Source organism: Thermobia domestica, chromosome 10 (assembly GCF_964235325.1).
Source record: "Thermobia domestica chromosome 10, izTheDome1.hap1.1, whole genome shotgun sequence".
NCBI lineage: Eukaryota > Metazoa > Arthropoda > Insecta > Zygentoma > Lepismatidae > Thermobia > Thermobia domestica.
The window spans coordinates 201486215-201506066 of NC_137463.1; the positions used below are offsets into that span (position 1 = coordinate 201486215).

A 19852-nucleotide genomic window follows, 5' to 3' on the forward strand; every position below is an offset into this window, starting at 1 on the left:
ATTAAATACGTGCTTTGTTAGAAGTCATTAAAAATATTACCAACAAAAAGTATATTTCCTTAGAATTAAGAATGTGTAAAATACTTACCTGGATTGACTGCCTCGCCACATAACACGAACATCAAATGAAGCGTTAAAGAAAGAATCAGAAGGGGCATCTGAAAAAGGAAAAAATATATATTTTATTAAGCATTTCGTACTTTATATAGTTATATAGTTATTCGCAAGTTATATAGTCCGCAAGTTATATAGTTTTCACAAAAGAGCAGTAATTGGAATCATGTTGGAATGCAAAAGCAGTCTGTGGCCCACCTCCCGTCATCATTTGCATCAAAGCAACGCACAATCTGCCTTTCAATTTACTAAGATATAATAAATATATAGCAGTTATAATTGATTTTTTTTCATGTTTTTCATGTGTGCTAAAGCTAAAATAGAATAAAGTCCCATAACTAGCAAGGATTCGAAGCCCAGTCCACTGAGTGCTGATGGAAACATGGCCACTAAACTACAAGTGATTTATGTTCATTGTCCCTCATTTAAACCGATAGTGTGCATTTACTTATTATTATTATTATTATTATTATGCATCCACTATTTTAAGTAGTGGCATACGTAAAAGGTAAATTTTCAGGTTTTATCTCTTTATCCTTGCATAATGAACCGCACGAACTTATGCATCAACCTAATGTTATACATTACAACACAATACAATACAAGGACACAACAATAAAATACGTACACAAAAGCCCTAATACGGTGTGAATTTTGAATCACCCTTAACGAAGTTCTGCGTACGCCAGAGGTTGGAAGAGTTCGATTTCAATGTCTCAGTTTACTATGCTGAATAGGATTTTCTCTGGTCTAATTAGAAGAATGCTGTTCTGATATTATGTAATGTAGGTTTGTGTCCAATTCGTTAGTACCTTTTTTCCCTACTTTCTTACTGTGTTCAATCTCTTTTCCACGTTATGCAAATATTCCTTCTTATATAGTGTCCGCATGGTTGTATCTTCAATTTCCGGAAATAAATAAATAAATTTAGATCCTCAATTTATAACTGAGCTGCTAGCAGTTGTTTTCTAGGAGTAATCCGCTATTGTGTCTATTATAAACGGAGAGGTTAATGCTTTAAAGTATAATATTCATATAATTGTATTAGATCAGTGAGAATAAAATGCCCGCTTTCACGTCTAGCAGCAAACTCACCTCAGCAATACAACGCAGGGATGGACTAAAGTCACGCGTCTAACGTTACAAACACAGTACATATTTAGCAAATAGGCTGGTGTACCTAATGGGTCAGGAGGTAGTTCGCTGTTAAACAGAATCTTATGAAAATGCATCCTGAGAACACGTAATTGCGATTGATTTATCTTTTTTTAATTTCAAACTGCAACAATCTGCCAAGTAAGCCGCAAAAAAAGATATCAATAGGGTCTATTGTGTCTGGGCCAGGATGACTTATGAACGCATTGATTACCATTAGTTTACCACAGGGCCGGGAACCACAACTTGTGGGAGGGCAGGAGGGGCAACTGCCCAGCAGGGAGGCTCCCCGCCGTTTGACGGGGCCCCATTTCAAGACAAAATTTCCTTACTCTATACGATGCGAACATGAAATTATAGATGAAGCATCAAACAGATTCACTACATTGCATAAACAAAACAGCACACAAAAGGTAAATAAAGCAAAAATGAGTCGTAAGCCCTCTACTATTAGGGGTCACAGAAATAATATTTATTCGTTACGGTTATGAGATTTGTCAGTATTCTCCCTTAATTAATTTGTCATGTATATAACGGGCCCTGAGGCGTAACTAACGGACCCGCAGAATTTGCCGTGCGGGTGGCCCGCGGGCTCCGGGGGCTCATAAAGAGTACGAAGATGGAAAGAGCGGACCCAAGAAGAACAAAACCAACTTTACTAGGGGGCCCAAATACGCGTATTAATGCTTGAACCGCCAGAAAAAAAATCTAAGTGACGGCGCTGGTTTATCAACTTTTGCTGTTGTAAAGTGAGCCTCGTGTACAATGACCAGTCCGTGTTCGGACAAGTTCCTCTGAGATACTATGGAAAAGGGGCTCTTGCAAAAGTATTCATACCATTGCAAACAAATTAAGGATACACCATACCATTGGCATTCGGCAGCTCTGTACAATCGGTAAGATGAAAAGGTTGGTCTCATGGATTCAGTATACATTAACGCCGGACAACAACAATCGCCGTCTGGATGTGTGCATTCTCTGCTTCTAATAAACAACCGTGAAAAATTCCTAAATTGCATTGTCGTTTCAGATGGAAACGGATCGGACAAAACAATCATTAACGATGAGGGCAGTGTCTGGATTTTGATCGAAGTCCAGAACTATTCCCAAAACTAATTGAGGAAGTTGTTGCTGGTGTGGTAATCTGTTGTAGGATTGATCCATCATGTCTTTGTCCGTCAAAGCGAAACCATCACTGCAGATAGATCTTTACAATGGTAAACTCCATGAAATGCTCCAAAGTTTTTCCCACAATTATTCAGAAATTTTCAAAATACGTGATGTTTTCATGATATACTACTGATATACTACAATGGACGCGCATGAAACCCTTTGCATCCACTGTATCGTCCTCTATCCCCCCCCCCTCTCGACAACCATGTCTTTCGGTATTTCGAGCACTTCTTGGGAGGGAAGACCTTTTCGTGGTGATCAGACAGTGCAACGTGTAGTCGAAGATTTTTCACATCACAGACTCCAAACTGCATTTGCTGCGGATTCTTGTCTGAGCGATGGCAAAAGTGTGTCGTTACAGATGACGACTGTTTTGATTAACCAGTTGTTATACCTATTATATCTGTACCTGAGGGCTTGAAGTGCGTAAGTCACAAATCCTTGTTTTCCAGAAAACATCAAAAACACTTACTTAAGAGCCTGCCTTACTTATCATGTTGTTTTGGTTTCCTGTGAATTACTTTTTAAATTATAGTTGTATTTAGTTTGTAATAAACAAAATAGTTTTAACATACAGTTTTAAAACTAAATAATAATGCTATTTAAAAAGTAGTTCACAGCAAACCAAAACAACACAATACGTAACCAAGTGGGGTTGAGATTGTTTCTCTAGTCGCTGCCTTAACTTAGATTTTAGGGAAATTGTTATTCTGGCAACACTGTAATTTCTATGGATTGCAACACTGAAAATTCTTTACGTTCATATTTTCTGTTGTAGAACAACATTATCTATGATTGTGGTAAGTTGCATATCATTATCTCCTTTCACTTATGAATAAACAAGCAAAAGAAAAATGGTAAATTTTGCATTACTTTTAGTAAGGTGGGCTCTTAAGCACTAAATACGTATTGGACATACTACATTATATACTTGATTAATTACGTCATCAACCCGTATACAACAAAATACAACTAACTATTCGTTGCAGACCAACGAAAGATATACAAAACTGATTAACTCACTTTCGCCAAAATTGGACTTCTGCTCTCAGGTACAATTTTTTTTCCCCCTGGTGTTTGGAAGTGGCGCACTTGGGTTGGATATTCTATTCGCACCAAAGTAATATATATCGTGCATACGGGGAATATGGAAAATACATTAATTTATTCGCCATCATGTCTCAAAAATCATTGAGGATGAGAACTTGAAATTTTCTAGAAATGCTTTTCATGTGAATAAGACAAAACTGCAGAATTCAACCTTGAAGTGGTATAGAAAGGGTTCAACTGATTTTTGATTTTATTTTATTTGAGTTCTACGTCTTTTTCAACAGCGAGGCTATATGAGACGTGACTCCGAATCAAATGAGCTCCTGCCAGGAGCAGGGTTTGAGCTAAAATCAGCTTTTCTTTTTAGATATTCGAAACGACTGAGCTTAGAACTTGAAATTTTCTACAACCATTTTTCTTTATACCCCAGGCTTTGACCGGACTTAGAAAGGTGAAAACGAATTGAACTTTTCTCGTCTTTTACCAGGCCTCCAAAATTATTGCGGATACGAATATCAAACTTTGAACGAATATTTGCTACAATGTCACATCATGAATAAGGTAGATTGTTGTCAGATTCCATCCCGACAGAGAGAAAGGAATATTGTACAGTTTCACCGTTCACCAGATCTCCGAAATCCTTGGACAGAGGAACTTGAAATTTTGTGCAAATGTTACATTTGAAGCATATTCTCTGAATAAGACGTGGTTTGGTGAAGCTCTATCCTCAGTGAGAAAAAAATGAATGTTGTACACATTTTCTTGTTTTTATTAAGATCACTAAAATGATTTGATACTTAATACAAATGTTCTACTTAGACTGTAATTTTAAGCTTACGACTTGCTTACGTACACCTTTGGTTCTCGAGTTATTAGCTATCAAGGGTTTGAACTTAATCAAAATTTCCTTCCAAAATTCACTAATTAAAATTAGGTGGGAAATTCGGTTTAGAACATAATCCCTACACATTAATTGGAGATTAAATGTTCACCTGTTCAACATTGAGTAAATGCAGCTCGAGCACATGCAGTAAATTTAATCTGAGTTGTAAGAACCTCGCCTAGCATCTAGATTATTGAGTTTCAAGGTTGTGAGCCACGGCATAAAGGAAAATATGAAAAAGAGGCGAGCTCGGTATTTCAGAGTACAGTATGTGGGTAGGTCTTCATGACTTTGACCAAAGCATCCGGAGCTGCTGAATTGTTACTGACGAATTGGATTCATCTTAAGCACAAATGCAAATGGAAAAACTTGTGATCTGCATTTTCTGAAGGGAATGATAACATCCGACAAAGACTGATGAAGGCAATGTTACCCTCCTGTCGAAACTGTTACACAAGTATTGTTAATATATATTTGGTGCTTTAGTTAGTTTTGCTTTATTGAAAAGTGAATATTATTTAGCAATCTTAATGTGTTTAAGCTATGGTTATGTAAGCGCCAAGTACCGGGTACTAATGCAAAATACAGGCGATTAAAACGAAAGATTATGATATGGGTCTTGTGTAGTTGTGAATAGAAAATTCACAAATTTGTATCTGACGGTCGAACCATCTATGCCAATCTGAGATGTGAATATTTATATTGAACGTATGTGATTGTGTGTGTATAATACCGTGCATTGGTGAGCAAAAAATTATATCTGCAAAGAACACAAAACCTCGTACTTTTCGAAAAACCTGGAATTAAGTCTAGAAACAAGTTGGAATTGAACTATTAACACATCCAGCATATAGTTCGAAATTCATACCTTCAGGAAACTATTTGTTATGATCCACGGTTTACTTTCTGGAATCGTGATGTTTTAACAACCGAAAGCAAGTGCAAAAGTTATTCGCCTCGATGAATAAGGATTAGTACCAGCCAGGGATGGAAGAACTAGCAGAAAGGTGGCTTCAAACTGTGCAACACGATGGCCTCTGTGTGCTGGCTAGCTTTTGAGCATAAAACATTCAAAGAAATTATATATTTCAAATATTTCTCGAAATTTAGATAATTTTTCTTCCATTATTCTGCTATAATTGGTTTTATATTCTCTAAATAAAGTACGAGTTTAGATGTAATATTTAGTTTAGTGTTTGAATATATTCATAGTCAAATATACGTATTAATTTCAATAAAGGAAACTTCCAACTACATAAAATAATTTCTGATTTACAATAGGGATCCCAGAATTTGGAAAATATATAGGTAAAGTATGTTATATAACTGTTACATTCAAGTGACGTATCCAAGGGGCTTCGGAGGTTTTAACCCTTCATTGAATAAGATGTTATACAAAAATAAGATCTTACATATTAAGACATGTATAAAAAAGCCCGAAGTTACATAAAGTTTGGAGATTGAATCTCTTGGCGAACTTATGCGTACGAAACTGTTACGAACAATAACATAGTACTTAGATAGGTGTATCTATGAGATGAGTAGTAGTGAAGAAAATAAGTACTAACAAAAGTGAACGCCGTCTAAGAAATTATCTTTCATAAGGGAATTGTTATGTTTTCTAAGCAATCAAGAAATTTTCATTCTTACATTTCGAAGGTGTTATTTATCTTTAATGTACAATGTGTTAACTTCTTTAATGTGAAGCGACTCTGCTGTTTTGAATAAACCGATAAAAAATCGCACTAGATGGTAGAACGTCCCAAGCATCAGTCCCAAAGATTACGTCTCTAACACACTCTCCGAGGACTAAGGCGTATTTCCTTTTTTTAAAAATTAAGCACATTTGTAGACGCTACCCTGATTTAGCGTCGTCGTCTATCGTGTCTAAAGACACGTTACCGATGAAAGAAGTTAACTCGCAAAGCATGAGTATATTAAATTAAATTATATATGTACGCGCAGATGCTGGCAACACAATTGCCGAACTGCTGCTTCCAAATCCGTATCACAACTGTAGCGTTAGTCCTTAAAGTGATCCTTAAGTTTGGGGAAGAGCCAAAAGTCGCAGTGCGCAAGATCCGGACTATAGGCAGGAAGAGGCAGAATGTTAACAACACCTTGCCATCAGGAGGGACAATTTTGGATTGTTTGGCGGAGGAGAGGACGTGTAGCTGTACTCCATGGACTGACGTTTCGTTTCCGGTCGTAATGGTCTATCCACGAATGAACGTTTCAACCGAACACCACCACTGGATGCCATAGATTGCTCCATTATTCTGGAACGAAAAGAGATAGGAAAGTGAAAGAAGTGACATTCTATAGCTTAAACATCAGTGCATTAATGTTAAACAGTTCAGAAAGTTTGCGGTATTATTGACTAAGTAGTGGACTCGGAGGCATTACTTTTTGAATCACCCTCGTCTAAAAGTTTTCCATGATACATTCGCTGAAATGTGTTTATGGCTTTATTCCAGACCACTTTGAGAGATTGGAAGCAGCTTACACCAAGTGGCTGCAGTTCGTGGTTGGAATTGAACGATGGGAATGTCGCTAACGATCGCATATGGTTTTACTGTCCGCATTACACTATTTTAGTTGCTTATTAGTATACATCATACTAATAAAAAGAAACATTTTCTTTCTCATTTGAAATCAGCTAAGTATTATGTGATGACAACATATATTTCAGAACTGTGTGTATAAAACAAAGAGAAGAGAGAGAGTGTTTACGAAAATGTTTCTGTAAAAAAAAAAAAAAAAAAATGTTGTAGGTACTAAAAGTCAATTTGGTCACAAATACACGGCATATGTAATGCATTTCTAGTGGGAAACCTATTGTAAATCTGCACCGCAATTTCATTCTCTTCAATACGAATTTTATATTCATTTGATAACAAAAGTAAGACAAAGAAGAAAAATATTTTGTAGTTACGTAAGGAGCTAGAAAGAAACCAACAATTTGTAGAGCTAAAAGTGGCAACCTTTTGCTTTATCTAGAAAATACTTTAAAAAGCACACGCACACGCTAAATTCTTGTTCGATTCTAGTCACGGAATGAAACCATCGCATTAGACTTAATGGAACATCATTACAATCCGAAAAAGATTAGTTTTTTTTTTCAGTAGGGAAAACAGAAGGTAGCAAATACTGTGTCTTGACATCATTAGATTATTTTTGTAACTTTTATAACCTTTAAGCCTTCAATTTGTGGAGAAAATATGCGGGGAAAAAACTTGGTGGAAGAGAAAAAAACTCTAGAAAGATAGGTTACAGCCATTAAAGACAAAGAGATTGAAAGTGATAGAGATAGCTGTAGGCAATGCAACAGAGAAAAGGGAAGAGCTAACTACATTCATGTTAACCGGAAGTGTGTGCTCCTGGGGCACCCTCTAGAGTTTCCGGTTCACTTCATGCAGGTGAAAGAAAATGCCGTCGTGCGAACATACAGCCCTGAGAGATGAACATGGGAAAGGGTGCGGGAAGTTACAAGGAAGAAGTAGTAGTAGTAGTCCAGCATCATGACGTAAGTGGTAGGAGAATGAGGGGGCAAAGTCAGTGTTCTAAGGAGGAGGAACATTATACTATAGAAAGAAGGAGGGAGGTAAAGAGAAGGATGGAAAAAAGAAAAAAAGTAACCCATTCAGACAAAATTTCCATTTTAATGGTTTTGCGGGTTCCGGAACCAGAAGACATCGTCTTCTCAAATAAAAATGAAATAGAAAAAAAAAGTTGTACTGAAAAAAAAATACGATAAAGATAAAAACAAGTAGTCTTGTGTATGAATACGAGAAAAATAGCTATCCTTTTGTAAAACCACAAACGACCACCAGCCTCACACACATATAAAATTGATGGACTTGAGAATACCATAAGAGTCAAAACAAGTGTGAAAATAATTCAGAATGAGTGGGAAAATTATGTTGAATAAAAGGAATTCATTACCTAAACCTGGAACATTTTTAAAGGGAGTAAGAACTCAAAATATTAAAAAGTAAAAGTAAAAAAATAAATAAAATGCAGTGTAAAGAACGACATTTGTTGGAAATGGAATTTTATGTATTATACCAAAAAAGAACGAGAAGGAGAATCATCACCTAAATCGTACGTACTAAAACATATACACATATAAGTCTACATACGAAGGGAGAAATACTAAAAAGGGGTACGAGAGGGGAAGAAGGGTAAAAAAGTAATAAATTAATAAAAGCCCGTAAAAATGTCCAAAGCAGAATTTTTGCACTGGTAACGATTCTTATTTCTTTTCTACAGAGAAAAAAAATCGTATTTTTTTTCTGGTTCGTTGAAAGTAAAATGTTCACCAAGTGAAATGGCTTCTCAATGATTAATCGACTTGTATAGAATTTATTTTATTTTTTTTCTTTCTTCAAAATGTGCACATAAACACTAGCTCGTATGAGAAAAGAAAAACGCACAAGCGGGGAGAGAGGGAGAGAGGCATCAAAGGAAATACTGAACAAAGAGATAAATATAAGCTTGTTTGGATAGACTGCTTCATCTTTTTTCTAATTTTTTTTTTTTGGTAAAAAATCAAACTTTAAATTAAAATTTTTCTTTGTCTGCTCTAAAACATTCAGTACATGCCTTACTGAGAGCTGAAGAAGTATAAAATTTCATTCAAGGAATAGAACGGTATTTTTTTTCCTGTCAATCACATTTTTATGAAGCCTCTATACTTAAATCTAGTGTTGATTATTATTATCAATTAAACAAGGAGTGCATCCTTTCATTATATTGTGTGTTCGAAAAATAGTGCATCTTAGGTTGCTCATTGGTGTAACTTAGGATGTTTTTCGAGAGATCTTTAGGAGTCTTCATCCCGGCGAAATTAAAATACTGCTAATTTTACAGTAATTATGTGATATCTTCAAATAGATAAAAGATAATTGAAATATGAAACAAGAGCGCCCTAGACAATATTATTTTGCGTGAGGTACCGTTATCACAAGTCACCTAGTGGCTTTATGTTTTCAGCTGTTTAGAAACGCGAAAATAAATGCCAATTTTCAAAATGGCTCGAAATCGAAAGCAGATAAGTGAGTCGTGATAACGGTTTCTCATGTAAAATGATATTGTCTAGGGCGCTCTTGTTCCACATTTCGATTATCTTTTATCTATTTGAAGATATCACATAATTAATGTAAAATTAGCGCTATTTTAATTTCGCCAGGATGAAGACTCTGAAGCTGCTTATAGACGGAACAAGTAAAAGGCCAGAACTGGCGGCAAGTTACTGGCCGTCAACAACTTACCACCTAATTTCCTCGTCTGTAGAGGTACTTGCACTGGAACGGCAAGTAGGTACTGGCGGACATGTTTAATTTTACTGATGTGCGATCGGTAAGTAGCGCGTCACATGGCCGGTCACCTGACTACTGGCGGCCAGAACTGTAGGCGATTGTCGCCACTAAAAATTTATTTTCTTGTCGTGAAATCTTGTAATTAAACATGTATGTGGATGTTCCTGAAAAGAAGAAAGCTATCAAGTGGAGGAGTGATGACATTACATTTTTGGATATATTTAAAAACTGCGAACTGTTATGAAACGTGCGACATGAGGAGTACACTGACAAGTTTAAACGTGAAAGTGCGCTAAAAAGTTACAAGAGGGCCTTTTACAACATAATTTTGCAGTAACTGATATTAATTTCTTGTGATCAAAAATTAAACCCATAAGTTACACTAACTTGCCGCCAGTAAAACTCCTTTGCTTGCGGCAAGTACTTACCCAATGTATAGGCATACTTGCAGAAAAGTGAGGGAGTGACCAGTACTTGTCGCCAATTCTATCTGCCACTTGCCCCGTCTATAAGCACCTTTAAGGGAGAGTAAGGGAATGACGATCAGTTGGGAATGGCGATCAGCCCACTTTGACCTCTTGCGTGACCCGAGCAGAAGCCAAGCTACTGTTGCCATCTCTCTCTTGTAGCAAGATTTCTTGTGTATTGTCGGGGAAGTTGTCAGGAAAGACTGAAGTCTACAGCGTGCTAAAATTTGTTTTTGTCGATTTCCTTTTAAGAATCTACGTATTTCAACTGACGGTAAGTACAATTTTAAATAGTAAGATCTTAAAGTTACTAAGTTTCATAAAAAGTTATATTTATGTTTAATGCATGGCACATAGTTACATTTCAAATAAACTACGTTTTAGAGTATAACAAGCTCAATTTTCAAAATAGCGCAATGTTGGGAATGCCGATCAACGTGATCCCCAGTCCAAACAAGCTTTTGGAATACTTCCCCAGCCAGAAATTATAAAGAAGGCTAGACCAAAAATAGGTAATATGCCTACTTGAAACAAACACTGAAACTTTGGAACAGAATTTACTTGGAATTGATAATTACTGAAAATCGAATACAGTGGCCAATGGTAATTCCAGTTTATTAAACACATTAAACGAAAAAATGTTCATTTTCACTCTAAATATCAACAAAGTAGGCCTATCGCTTATCTTGTGTGATTGTAGCATTAACTTTTTCTGTTCTTTTAATAGTTGCTCTATATTTAGAACCCTTTCTTTCTTTGGTAATTGCAGAAGGTTGGAAACTATAAAAGACGATAAGACGAAGTGGATCCCAGTACTTTGAAGAATTTCTAGTCAAAAGTGTGATCTAGAAATTAAGAGACACAAGGGCAAAGGCATCGAACTTGAAGCTTTCCGGTGGCTGTTGTGTAGAGCTTATGGTTGTTACGAGTGTAACGAAAGGCGCATCTGGGTTCAAAGTTACCGGGATTTGGCCTTTCGATCCCACCACTATCTTCACAGATGAAGACTTTCAATTCCATGGTTCCGAGCATCATCAGATTGACGAACATGCATCCACTAGTTCTAATGTCAACTGCAACCATTGTCAACGCAATGTCAGAGGAAGATAGATTAGGGGATGCTAAAAATTGCGAAGACAACAGTGATGATTATCTACCAGTTGATTATCTACCAGATTAGCAAAATGACCTGCGTATTATATGTGATGAATTTGGGCGCGGCGACGAGCTTTGGTATTGATGTAACCTATGTGGATCGTGGGTGCATGCTGACTGTACTGCTGTAGACTCACTACGGATATATCTGTGACATGTGTTTCAAAAAACGTCAATAAAACATTCAGTTGACGTTTCTTAGTCTTTCAAAGGCACAGTTTAGCCAAAATAGACATGAACTGCCTATGGAACTATAGGTGTTTATTAAGCTGGTACTGTGATCGCCATTACCAACATGGGATGGGAATGGCGACCAAAGTAGCAATTTGAGTTTTTTCATCGTGTTTCCGAACTGAAAGAATTATCCTCTTGTTATTGTACACACTTATTGTAGAAGGATTGTAGTATGTATTTACAAATTTGTTTCAATATATTTTGCAAATGAAAATGAGGAGTTTGACCCTCTCTCTAGTTATGTGTATGGTTATATGGACTTCCAGTTTAACGAGGGGTCATATGACCCCCCAACAGGAAACAAACCCTCCGTCTCCTTCACACTAACCATAAGCCATGGGTGAGATATCTCATACAAACGCCCAGCCCCCGCCAAGTGAACTTTGTGCTGGACAAACACCATGTGCGTGGGTTTCCTCGGGGTTCTTTCGTTTCCGTTTCTTTCTTCATTCCACCATTTCATTCATTACTCATCATCACCGTCTCCTTTAGCCTCGCCAGCATATGCGTGGGACGTAAAACTCAAAGACTTCATTTCATTTTTCTCATACAAACGCTGAAACTAACATTGTTCATAAATATAATATGCCGAATATACTTGTAAAGAAAAATTAACATTAACTTAGGATTGCGTAGAATTGATTCGATTACGCAATAAGTGTCAATAATATATCGAAAATTGGGAGAAAATTAGTTGTAATATTTTAAGCCAATAAGTAAACTAAATTCTTCTGTCTATTGCTTCCACATATACATATATCATTATCGTGGTGACATGTTTTGTATATAGCCAATTTTGCGGTACAAATCATAATTTCGAACACAGGAGGCCGACTATGCATGCAGCCTCGTTCGAATATAATAATCTGATTATTTTGTGCTCCTTGACAAAGGCTTAGTGACATTTGCTCTGTTCTTTCCTGTTCGTTTGTCGAAGCCCCATTACCAGAGCACTGCATAAATTTCACTCTCGCTACACTCTTCCGTAAGCTGAACTGAAAGTGCTGTTGAGCCAACTTGTGAGCCATCCCGCGGAGATTATAATCACTGGTGACTGCAGGAAGGTTTTAGGGCGCAATTTGTATGCATGATATTACTTCCGCTCATGATTATATATTTTAATTTTTCATTCATAATGATAATCAAACTGGGGTGAGAATGGTAAGTTCGCCTGGAAGAATGGTACACTTGGAAGGATTGCGCCCAACCCTTAGGGGTAATAGGCACCCCTGAGTGTAATAGTCTGTACTTTATAACCTGTCGTACAAATCAAGTAAGTTTGAACTCACTTCCACCATTCAGTCTTGGTTGGTTGCAGTTTCACGTCCCTTTTTAGCACTGAGACAGTATGAGACGTTGACCTGGAATTTGAACCACCGCAATACATTCAAATTTAAATTATTTTTCACCGAGAGTCGTACTCAGGACCCTGTTCACTAAAGCTGCGCGTGATAGCCACACAATCAGCGGGAATAAACATTCATTGTTCCTATTGCAACTTTCACGAACAGCAGTGTATAAAGAGGGTGATTTTACAATATGATTTGAATATAGATTGCACCTTACAGCTTCGGTACTTCTATTTCTAATTACAATTACACCCTGGAAACCAATGTCATGAACATAGATCGAGTTTAGAGCGATTGTTGATTGACAGTGCCACTGAGACAGCATGTAATCACAGCAGACAAATGGCGTGTTTCCTGTACAAGGTAGGAATTCGTCTGCTGGGAAAACACACACATACACTGAAGCTCATTATCGTGAATTCGTGTAAACCACGGCGGCTAATTTCTAATGGCTTAAGACAAAACATGGGAGAATAGAGGTTGTAAACTGGGTTTTCAATGTAAAACTAAGCAACCAATCAAATTAACTATCCTGATCACCGCAAATGAAATTCCCTTCATTTGCGCAAGACAAGTGCTTTAAATTACATTGACAGTGTAATAATAATAATAATAATAATAATAATAATAATAATAATAATAATAATAATAATAATAATAATAATAATAATAATAATACCGAGTTTCCCAGTCCAAGGTTAACATATGGCAGACTTTAAAAAGAAAAAGCTAACAACTTGTAGATCTCACTAAAATTTTCATATTATTCCACTAATACCTTAAATTCTTAGGAAGATTATACAATTTGTATAATTAATACTTTTCTGTATTGATTATAAAAATATTAAATGCAATGTTACAATTTCTAAATTATTGCATACATGTCAATTACATTTGAATAGATATGAGGCGCATTTCAAAAGAAAGGGCCGATATTTTATTATAACCGACTGGCAATAGTGATCGGATCACGCTTGCGCAGTAACATCACTTGGTCCATTGGCTATCAAACAGCCATAGTTTCGCCAGTCATCTGTTTGTTTTCGTGTGTGCTGGAGCGTGTTAAAATGGCTGCGCACACACAAAATCCCGCCAGGTGCGAGGTTCGCTCTGTGTTTAGATTTCTTCATGCCAAAGAACAACGTGCTGCTGAAATGCATAGAGAATTGTGTGCAATGTACGGCGACATTGTAATGAGTGAAGGAAAGTTACGGCAATGGAGTCTTGCATTCAAAGAAGGCCGTACAAATATCCACGACGAGGAGAAGACCAAGCATCTAGACTGACGACTTGGTGCAGCGAATGAATAAAAAAGTTAAAGAAGATCGTCGCTTCACCATTACCGCTCTACACATCGAATTTCCAGAAGTTTCACCAACAACATTGTTTCGAATTGTTACAGAAACATTAGGATATCGGAAATTGTGTGCCAGATGGGTCCCCAAAATGTTGACAGACGTCCACAAACAGAATTGACTGACTGCAGCACGTGCATTTCTGGATCGATACGACAGAGAGGGTGATGGATTTTTTACCCACATTGTTACAGGTGACGAAACATGGATTTCTTACATCCATGTAGAGTTGAAACAACAATCGATGCAGTGGCGTCATCCAAATTCCCCAAAGGCGAAAAAGTTCAAGCAAGCTCAATCTGCACGCAAAATGATAGCAACTGTGTTCTTGGACCAAAAGGGCATTCTTTTGGTGGATTTTTTTGGAATCAGGGAAAGCAATCACATGGTGTCCACAGAAAATTCCATCTCAATTTCCCTGATTTTCCCTGACTGCATTTCCAATTTTTCCCTGACTTTTTCTGGCCTCCACCATCCCCATAGCCAGCCAACTCTCACCTTATTTACTGTCGTATTATTACATTTTATTACACATTATGCACACAAGATTACAAAGATACAGAAAGATTTTTTAACGTACATTTACAAGTTTACAAAATGTATTATATTAGCACATGTTGACATAAAACTGAAAAAATCATGGTTTAAAATAAAAAATAATAATGATAATAATAATAATAAAGCGTCTTCTGTACAATATGGAGAATGTGTTCACATGAAAATTTCGCACTTATGATTGCACAACTATCCATAAAAGTGGGGAATAAAAGAGTTTATATTTTTAATAAGTGTTCCATATTACAAACTGCCTTTCTTCTTTTCCAGCTCATCGATTCTTGCTTGAAGAGCACTTTCTTCTGATTTCAAGTTATTCTGCAACTTTTGTCTTTTGTCATTTAAATCTTTTAGCTCTTGATTAATCCTTCTCTTTTCTACAACTTTCTTTTCTTCTTCGCGCTGTACACTTTTCTGTTTGTCCAGATAATCTTGGTACCTTCGTCTGGAACATTTTACAGACTGTAGTAAGCTCCTGGTGATGGATATATTACCTACACCCCCAGCACTGCTGATAGCATCATGCACAAGTCTTTGGGACACCAGAGAGTGTTCTACAAGATTTTCTACAAGTAGTGATTTGTTGATGAAGAAACCACTTTCAACCGGTGAATTGCCATGTGACATTATCAAGCAAATTTTCACTACATTCAAAAGGCTAGCAAACTTGACATCATCCTTTAGCATCTTGTAGTAAAACTCATCTAATCCTACAGAATGGTCGTGTCTTGCAGTAAACTCGCAAAAGTATGATTTCAAGGAACCTTGTGCTTCAACACACAATACACTGAACTGTTTCTTTGCCTGTTCAGCCACATCTGACGAAATCCTGTTTGCACTGTGAAGGTCTTCAAGAACAATCTGCGCTCTCTTTCTTGCTAGAGATGGCTGCTCCAAAATAATACTTGGGGCAAAACAAGTGACACCACGCACAAACCTGTACTTCAGCGGGCTTCTTTCACGCAACTTCTGAACTAAACCTATGATTAATTTGCGAAACTCAAGTTTGAATTCTGCTTTTTCCTTGTCTGTACATACGGTTTCTCTTAATACTTTCCTCGTAGCAAAACCAATGTCAATCATTGCTGAAGGAAGAAGGTTCTCATTTGAAAGTTCCAAAGACATCAGTTTTTGAGCAGAGTCAGCTTGCTGCAATATTTCTGGTTTCACACATCGAGCCAATAAACTATGCATTAAGTCCAAAAGTGCTGTGTGCAAGAAAGGCATTAGTGGCTTTGGAGACTGAAATCTTCGAAGAAAAGTTTCACATTCTGCTGAAACAACTCTATAACCAGCCAACTTACTCTTCAACAGAGGGTCTTTCATCTGTTCCTTTAAAGAAGATTGTTGCCGACAACTAGGTAGTGTAGAATCTTGTATGAATTTCTTCACATTGTGATAAATTTTCACAGCCCTTTCCAAGCAATCCACATTCTCAAGCCATCTGATAGAACAGAACTTTTTTGGGAAATCGGTGGATCCTGTAATGGTAGTATATTCCGCCCGGCGAGCTCTGCTGTTATTAAAAAGATAATACATATCCCTAAGAGTCTCGTCTAAATGCCACTGTGATGCCTTTAGCCCATTTTTCATGCTACCATGCAAAACATGTAGTCCACAAACACCAGTGTCTATCAAACTTTTTCCATCGGGATTTCGTTGGCACATTTCACTCTTTAGTTTTTCCCTGAAGAGGAGATTTACGTTTGGTCCATCCATGGAAACCTGCAGTAAATTGTCTAATGAAAGACCTATTCCCTCTCTGAATCTCTCCAAAAGATCATCGGCTCTTGCCCGTCACAAAAATACACTATTTAGATATGATGTAGAAACTTTTTGTTGATTTACATCCCGGAATCTTACGACTAGGTCCATCTGGCCTCTCTGAACTACTTTATTCAGAGATTCGTCGAAATATATGACATAATCTGAAGCCTGTTTAACTCTATCCATAACACAATCTTTAAAATATGGAGCCAAGCCATGATTTACTAGATAAGAGGCTTTTGTCTTCCCAAGAGTAAATTTGGAAGCAATAGAGCTGTCAGGAAACATCAACTGGAAAGTTTGGCTAATGTTCTGGCAAGCATTCAAGGATATTTTCTTTGCAACCAACTCCAAAGTCCATATTATTTCTGCCTTCATAATTTCTTCGGTCTGTATGTATGAATGTAAACCACGCTCTTTATTTTTGCTATTGATTTCACCACTTCCTTCACTTGATTCTGGCTGATCATCTTTATGCTTACACACAGTTTGATCAGATTCCTGGCTACAGTCACTTGTACCTGATGACTGACCTGTTGAACTGGAAGGCACAAACACACTGACAGCAGGTTGCATGAGTTTAGCTTTCAAGTTCTTAAGATGTTGAGGTCCTTTAGCATGAGAGGACACTGCTCTTCGTCCCATGTTACTAAGCTTGAATGATTTTGAACATACTTTGCAAAACGCACATCCACTATTTCCATGTACACGTCCAATCCAACATGAAAATTCCGGGTACAACTTTTCATCAAGCCATTGATCATTAAAAGAAGTTGACTTATTAGCCATTATGATGACTCATAAGGTCAGATTATTGAGTTGACATCCCACTTAAACCTGCAAAAAGAGAAAGTGATATTAATTTCTGAAGCAATGCAAAGAAAGGCATCTAAAATATTTTTAGAAGTGAAATTAGAAATTACGTACAATGATATATTTACCAGACAAACTGATAGTAAACTGTTACCACAATTTGATTACCATCACTAATATATGTACGAGCTTTCAAGAACTAACTCACTGTTCACATCGTCGTCCGTGCTGCCCTCACCCATCCTATTCTCCCATCTAAGCCTGATGATGAGAACAGTGAGTTAGTTCTCGAAAGCTCGTACATATATTAGTGATGGTAATCAAATTGGGGTAACAGTTTACTATCAGCACCTGTTATCTCGTAAGTATATCAATGTTAGTAACTACAAAGCGGTCCAACTTTTGCGGTTTAGAAATTATGTAGATAGGTAGATACAATAGAATATTATGCTCTGAAGCACAGAAAAAAATATAAATGTATTGTAAGAAAAGGTCACCCTTCACCTCCAAGGGCAACCGGAAACAAGATTTAGATTAATACAAAATAAGAGTATCTTTTTACTTTTTAAACTTAGTAGACCTGCTGTATCCTTAAAAAATAATAATAAAATAAATATAGACTGATCACTTAGCCACTGATCGCAAAATCGAGTTTTTCTTGGCATTGTAAACTAATAATCTATACAAGAAAAATTTAGATACAATTAAATTAGCAAATATATATAGCTCATAAAGGCATATGCATATTCTAGTCCCTCAGAAAAAATCCTAAGACACAATTAGCATATTGCTAATATGTAGCAATTTAAATCATCATTGGGACTGCACTTGAAAAATAAAGGAAATAAAGGACATCTATATTTGTCCTATAATAATTGTCACAAATTTCCAAAATATAGGAAAACAGGACAAGTGGGAGCCCTGTTTATATAAAAAACACTGTGTTCAAAGGAATAGTTAACTGATAAGGACTTTGGACTGACAGCTAGGCCAAGTTTGTTTACGGGAAGCAAGCGCTCACGGAATAAGCAAGCCCATTATGCCTGCATCATTGACTCACAATCACATGTTCACGGATGTAGTTTATGGTGCAAGTCTTTTGAATCATCCTGTTGCTTTTCATCATTGGGTACAGGCCATGCGAAACAATCTATTAAGTATCTAGACAAGCCCTCAGTTTTGGTATGTTTCATTATTGGGCTCAGGTCGTGCGAAACATTTCAACTGATATTAACAACTGAATTTTTTTCGCTTAGCCTACCAAAGAGCCTGAAATATTGACTTGGTATTCCTATAGTACAGGTGTTAGAAAAAGATGAAAATAAAGTATGTATGAAACCAAGAAGAGATTCAAAATACTCTACTGTCAAGTAAAAAGCAAACAAACAAAACAAAACAAACAAAAAAAAAAACGGAAGAAAAAAATGAGCCGCTAGGAAGGCGGGAAAGTACCTTCTGATAAGCATCAGAAGGTGAATACAAAAATACTTGTACATTTCCATCAACATATGGTGTTTGTCCCTCCAGGAATCAACTGCAAAACATACAAGAAATCTTTCTAATTGTAATGTTTGTAATTGATCGTACAATTTCTTGTGCATTTTCCCTGACTTTCCCTGACTTGGCAAGCTTCTCTTGTGATTTCCCTGACTTTCCCTGACTAAAATCCATTTCCCTGACTATCCCTGATTTTCCCTGACTTTCCAGAATGTGGACACCATGAATCACATCGCAAGCATACACTGTACAAGCTCAGACGTGCTATACAAACCGACTACGTGGAATGTTGAGTTCAGGAATTGTGCTCCTCCATGACAACGCCAGACCGCACACTGCTGCCCTCACCGATGAGACAATTGAGAAATTTGGATGGGAACTTTTTGACCTTCCCCCCATATAGTCCAGACCTTACACCAAGTGACTTTCACCTCTTTCTGCACCTAAAAAATTGGCTTTTATCTCAACGATTTGAAGAACCTGATGAATTGAAAACGGTAGTGTTGAAGTGGCGAACTTCTATGCAGAGAGTATAAAAAAAACTTGTGACACGGTACAGAAAGTGTTTGGAAAATAATGGTGACTATGTTGAAAAATAAAGTGGATATGTACTTGTTTTTACCCAATAAAACAATGTTGCTAAACTTACTTACCTGTTTCCAATTAAATATCGGCCCTTTCTTTTGAAATGTGCCTCGTAAATATTTCAATGCCTTTCATTTAAAGATTTGGTATTTCAATATTAAAAATAATATTAAAAATACACTATAATTTTTTGTATTGTGTTGTTATTATTCCCACAATTTTAAATGTTAAACTTCGAATAACTAATTCACTGTAGCTTGTTATATATACGAATTTTCAATGGAATGGAATGAAATTTTCACTATCATGCCCTTTAGGCTCAAGGAAGTGCGGATGACTAATGAAAGTAAACGATTCTGTCCCAATGAAAGGGTGGAAT

The 19852-nt window shown here is 36.7% G+C and overlaps 1 protein-coding gene across 1 annotated transcript in view; it reads right to left on the minus strand.

Moving 5' to 3' along the window:
• Nucleotides 1-19852, minus strand: part of LOC145662927 (suppressor of lurcher protein 1-like) — a 2696516-nt gene that overhangs the window by 2094875 nt on the left and 581789 nt on the right. The window contains exon 3 of the mRNA XM_081728947.1: nucleotides 89-158. Coding sequence (XP_081585073.1) covers nucleotides 89-158 — 70 coding nt within the window. The remainder of the gene's footprint in view (nucleotides 1-88; nucleotides 159-19852) is intronic.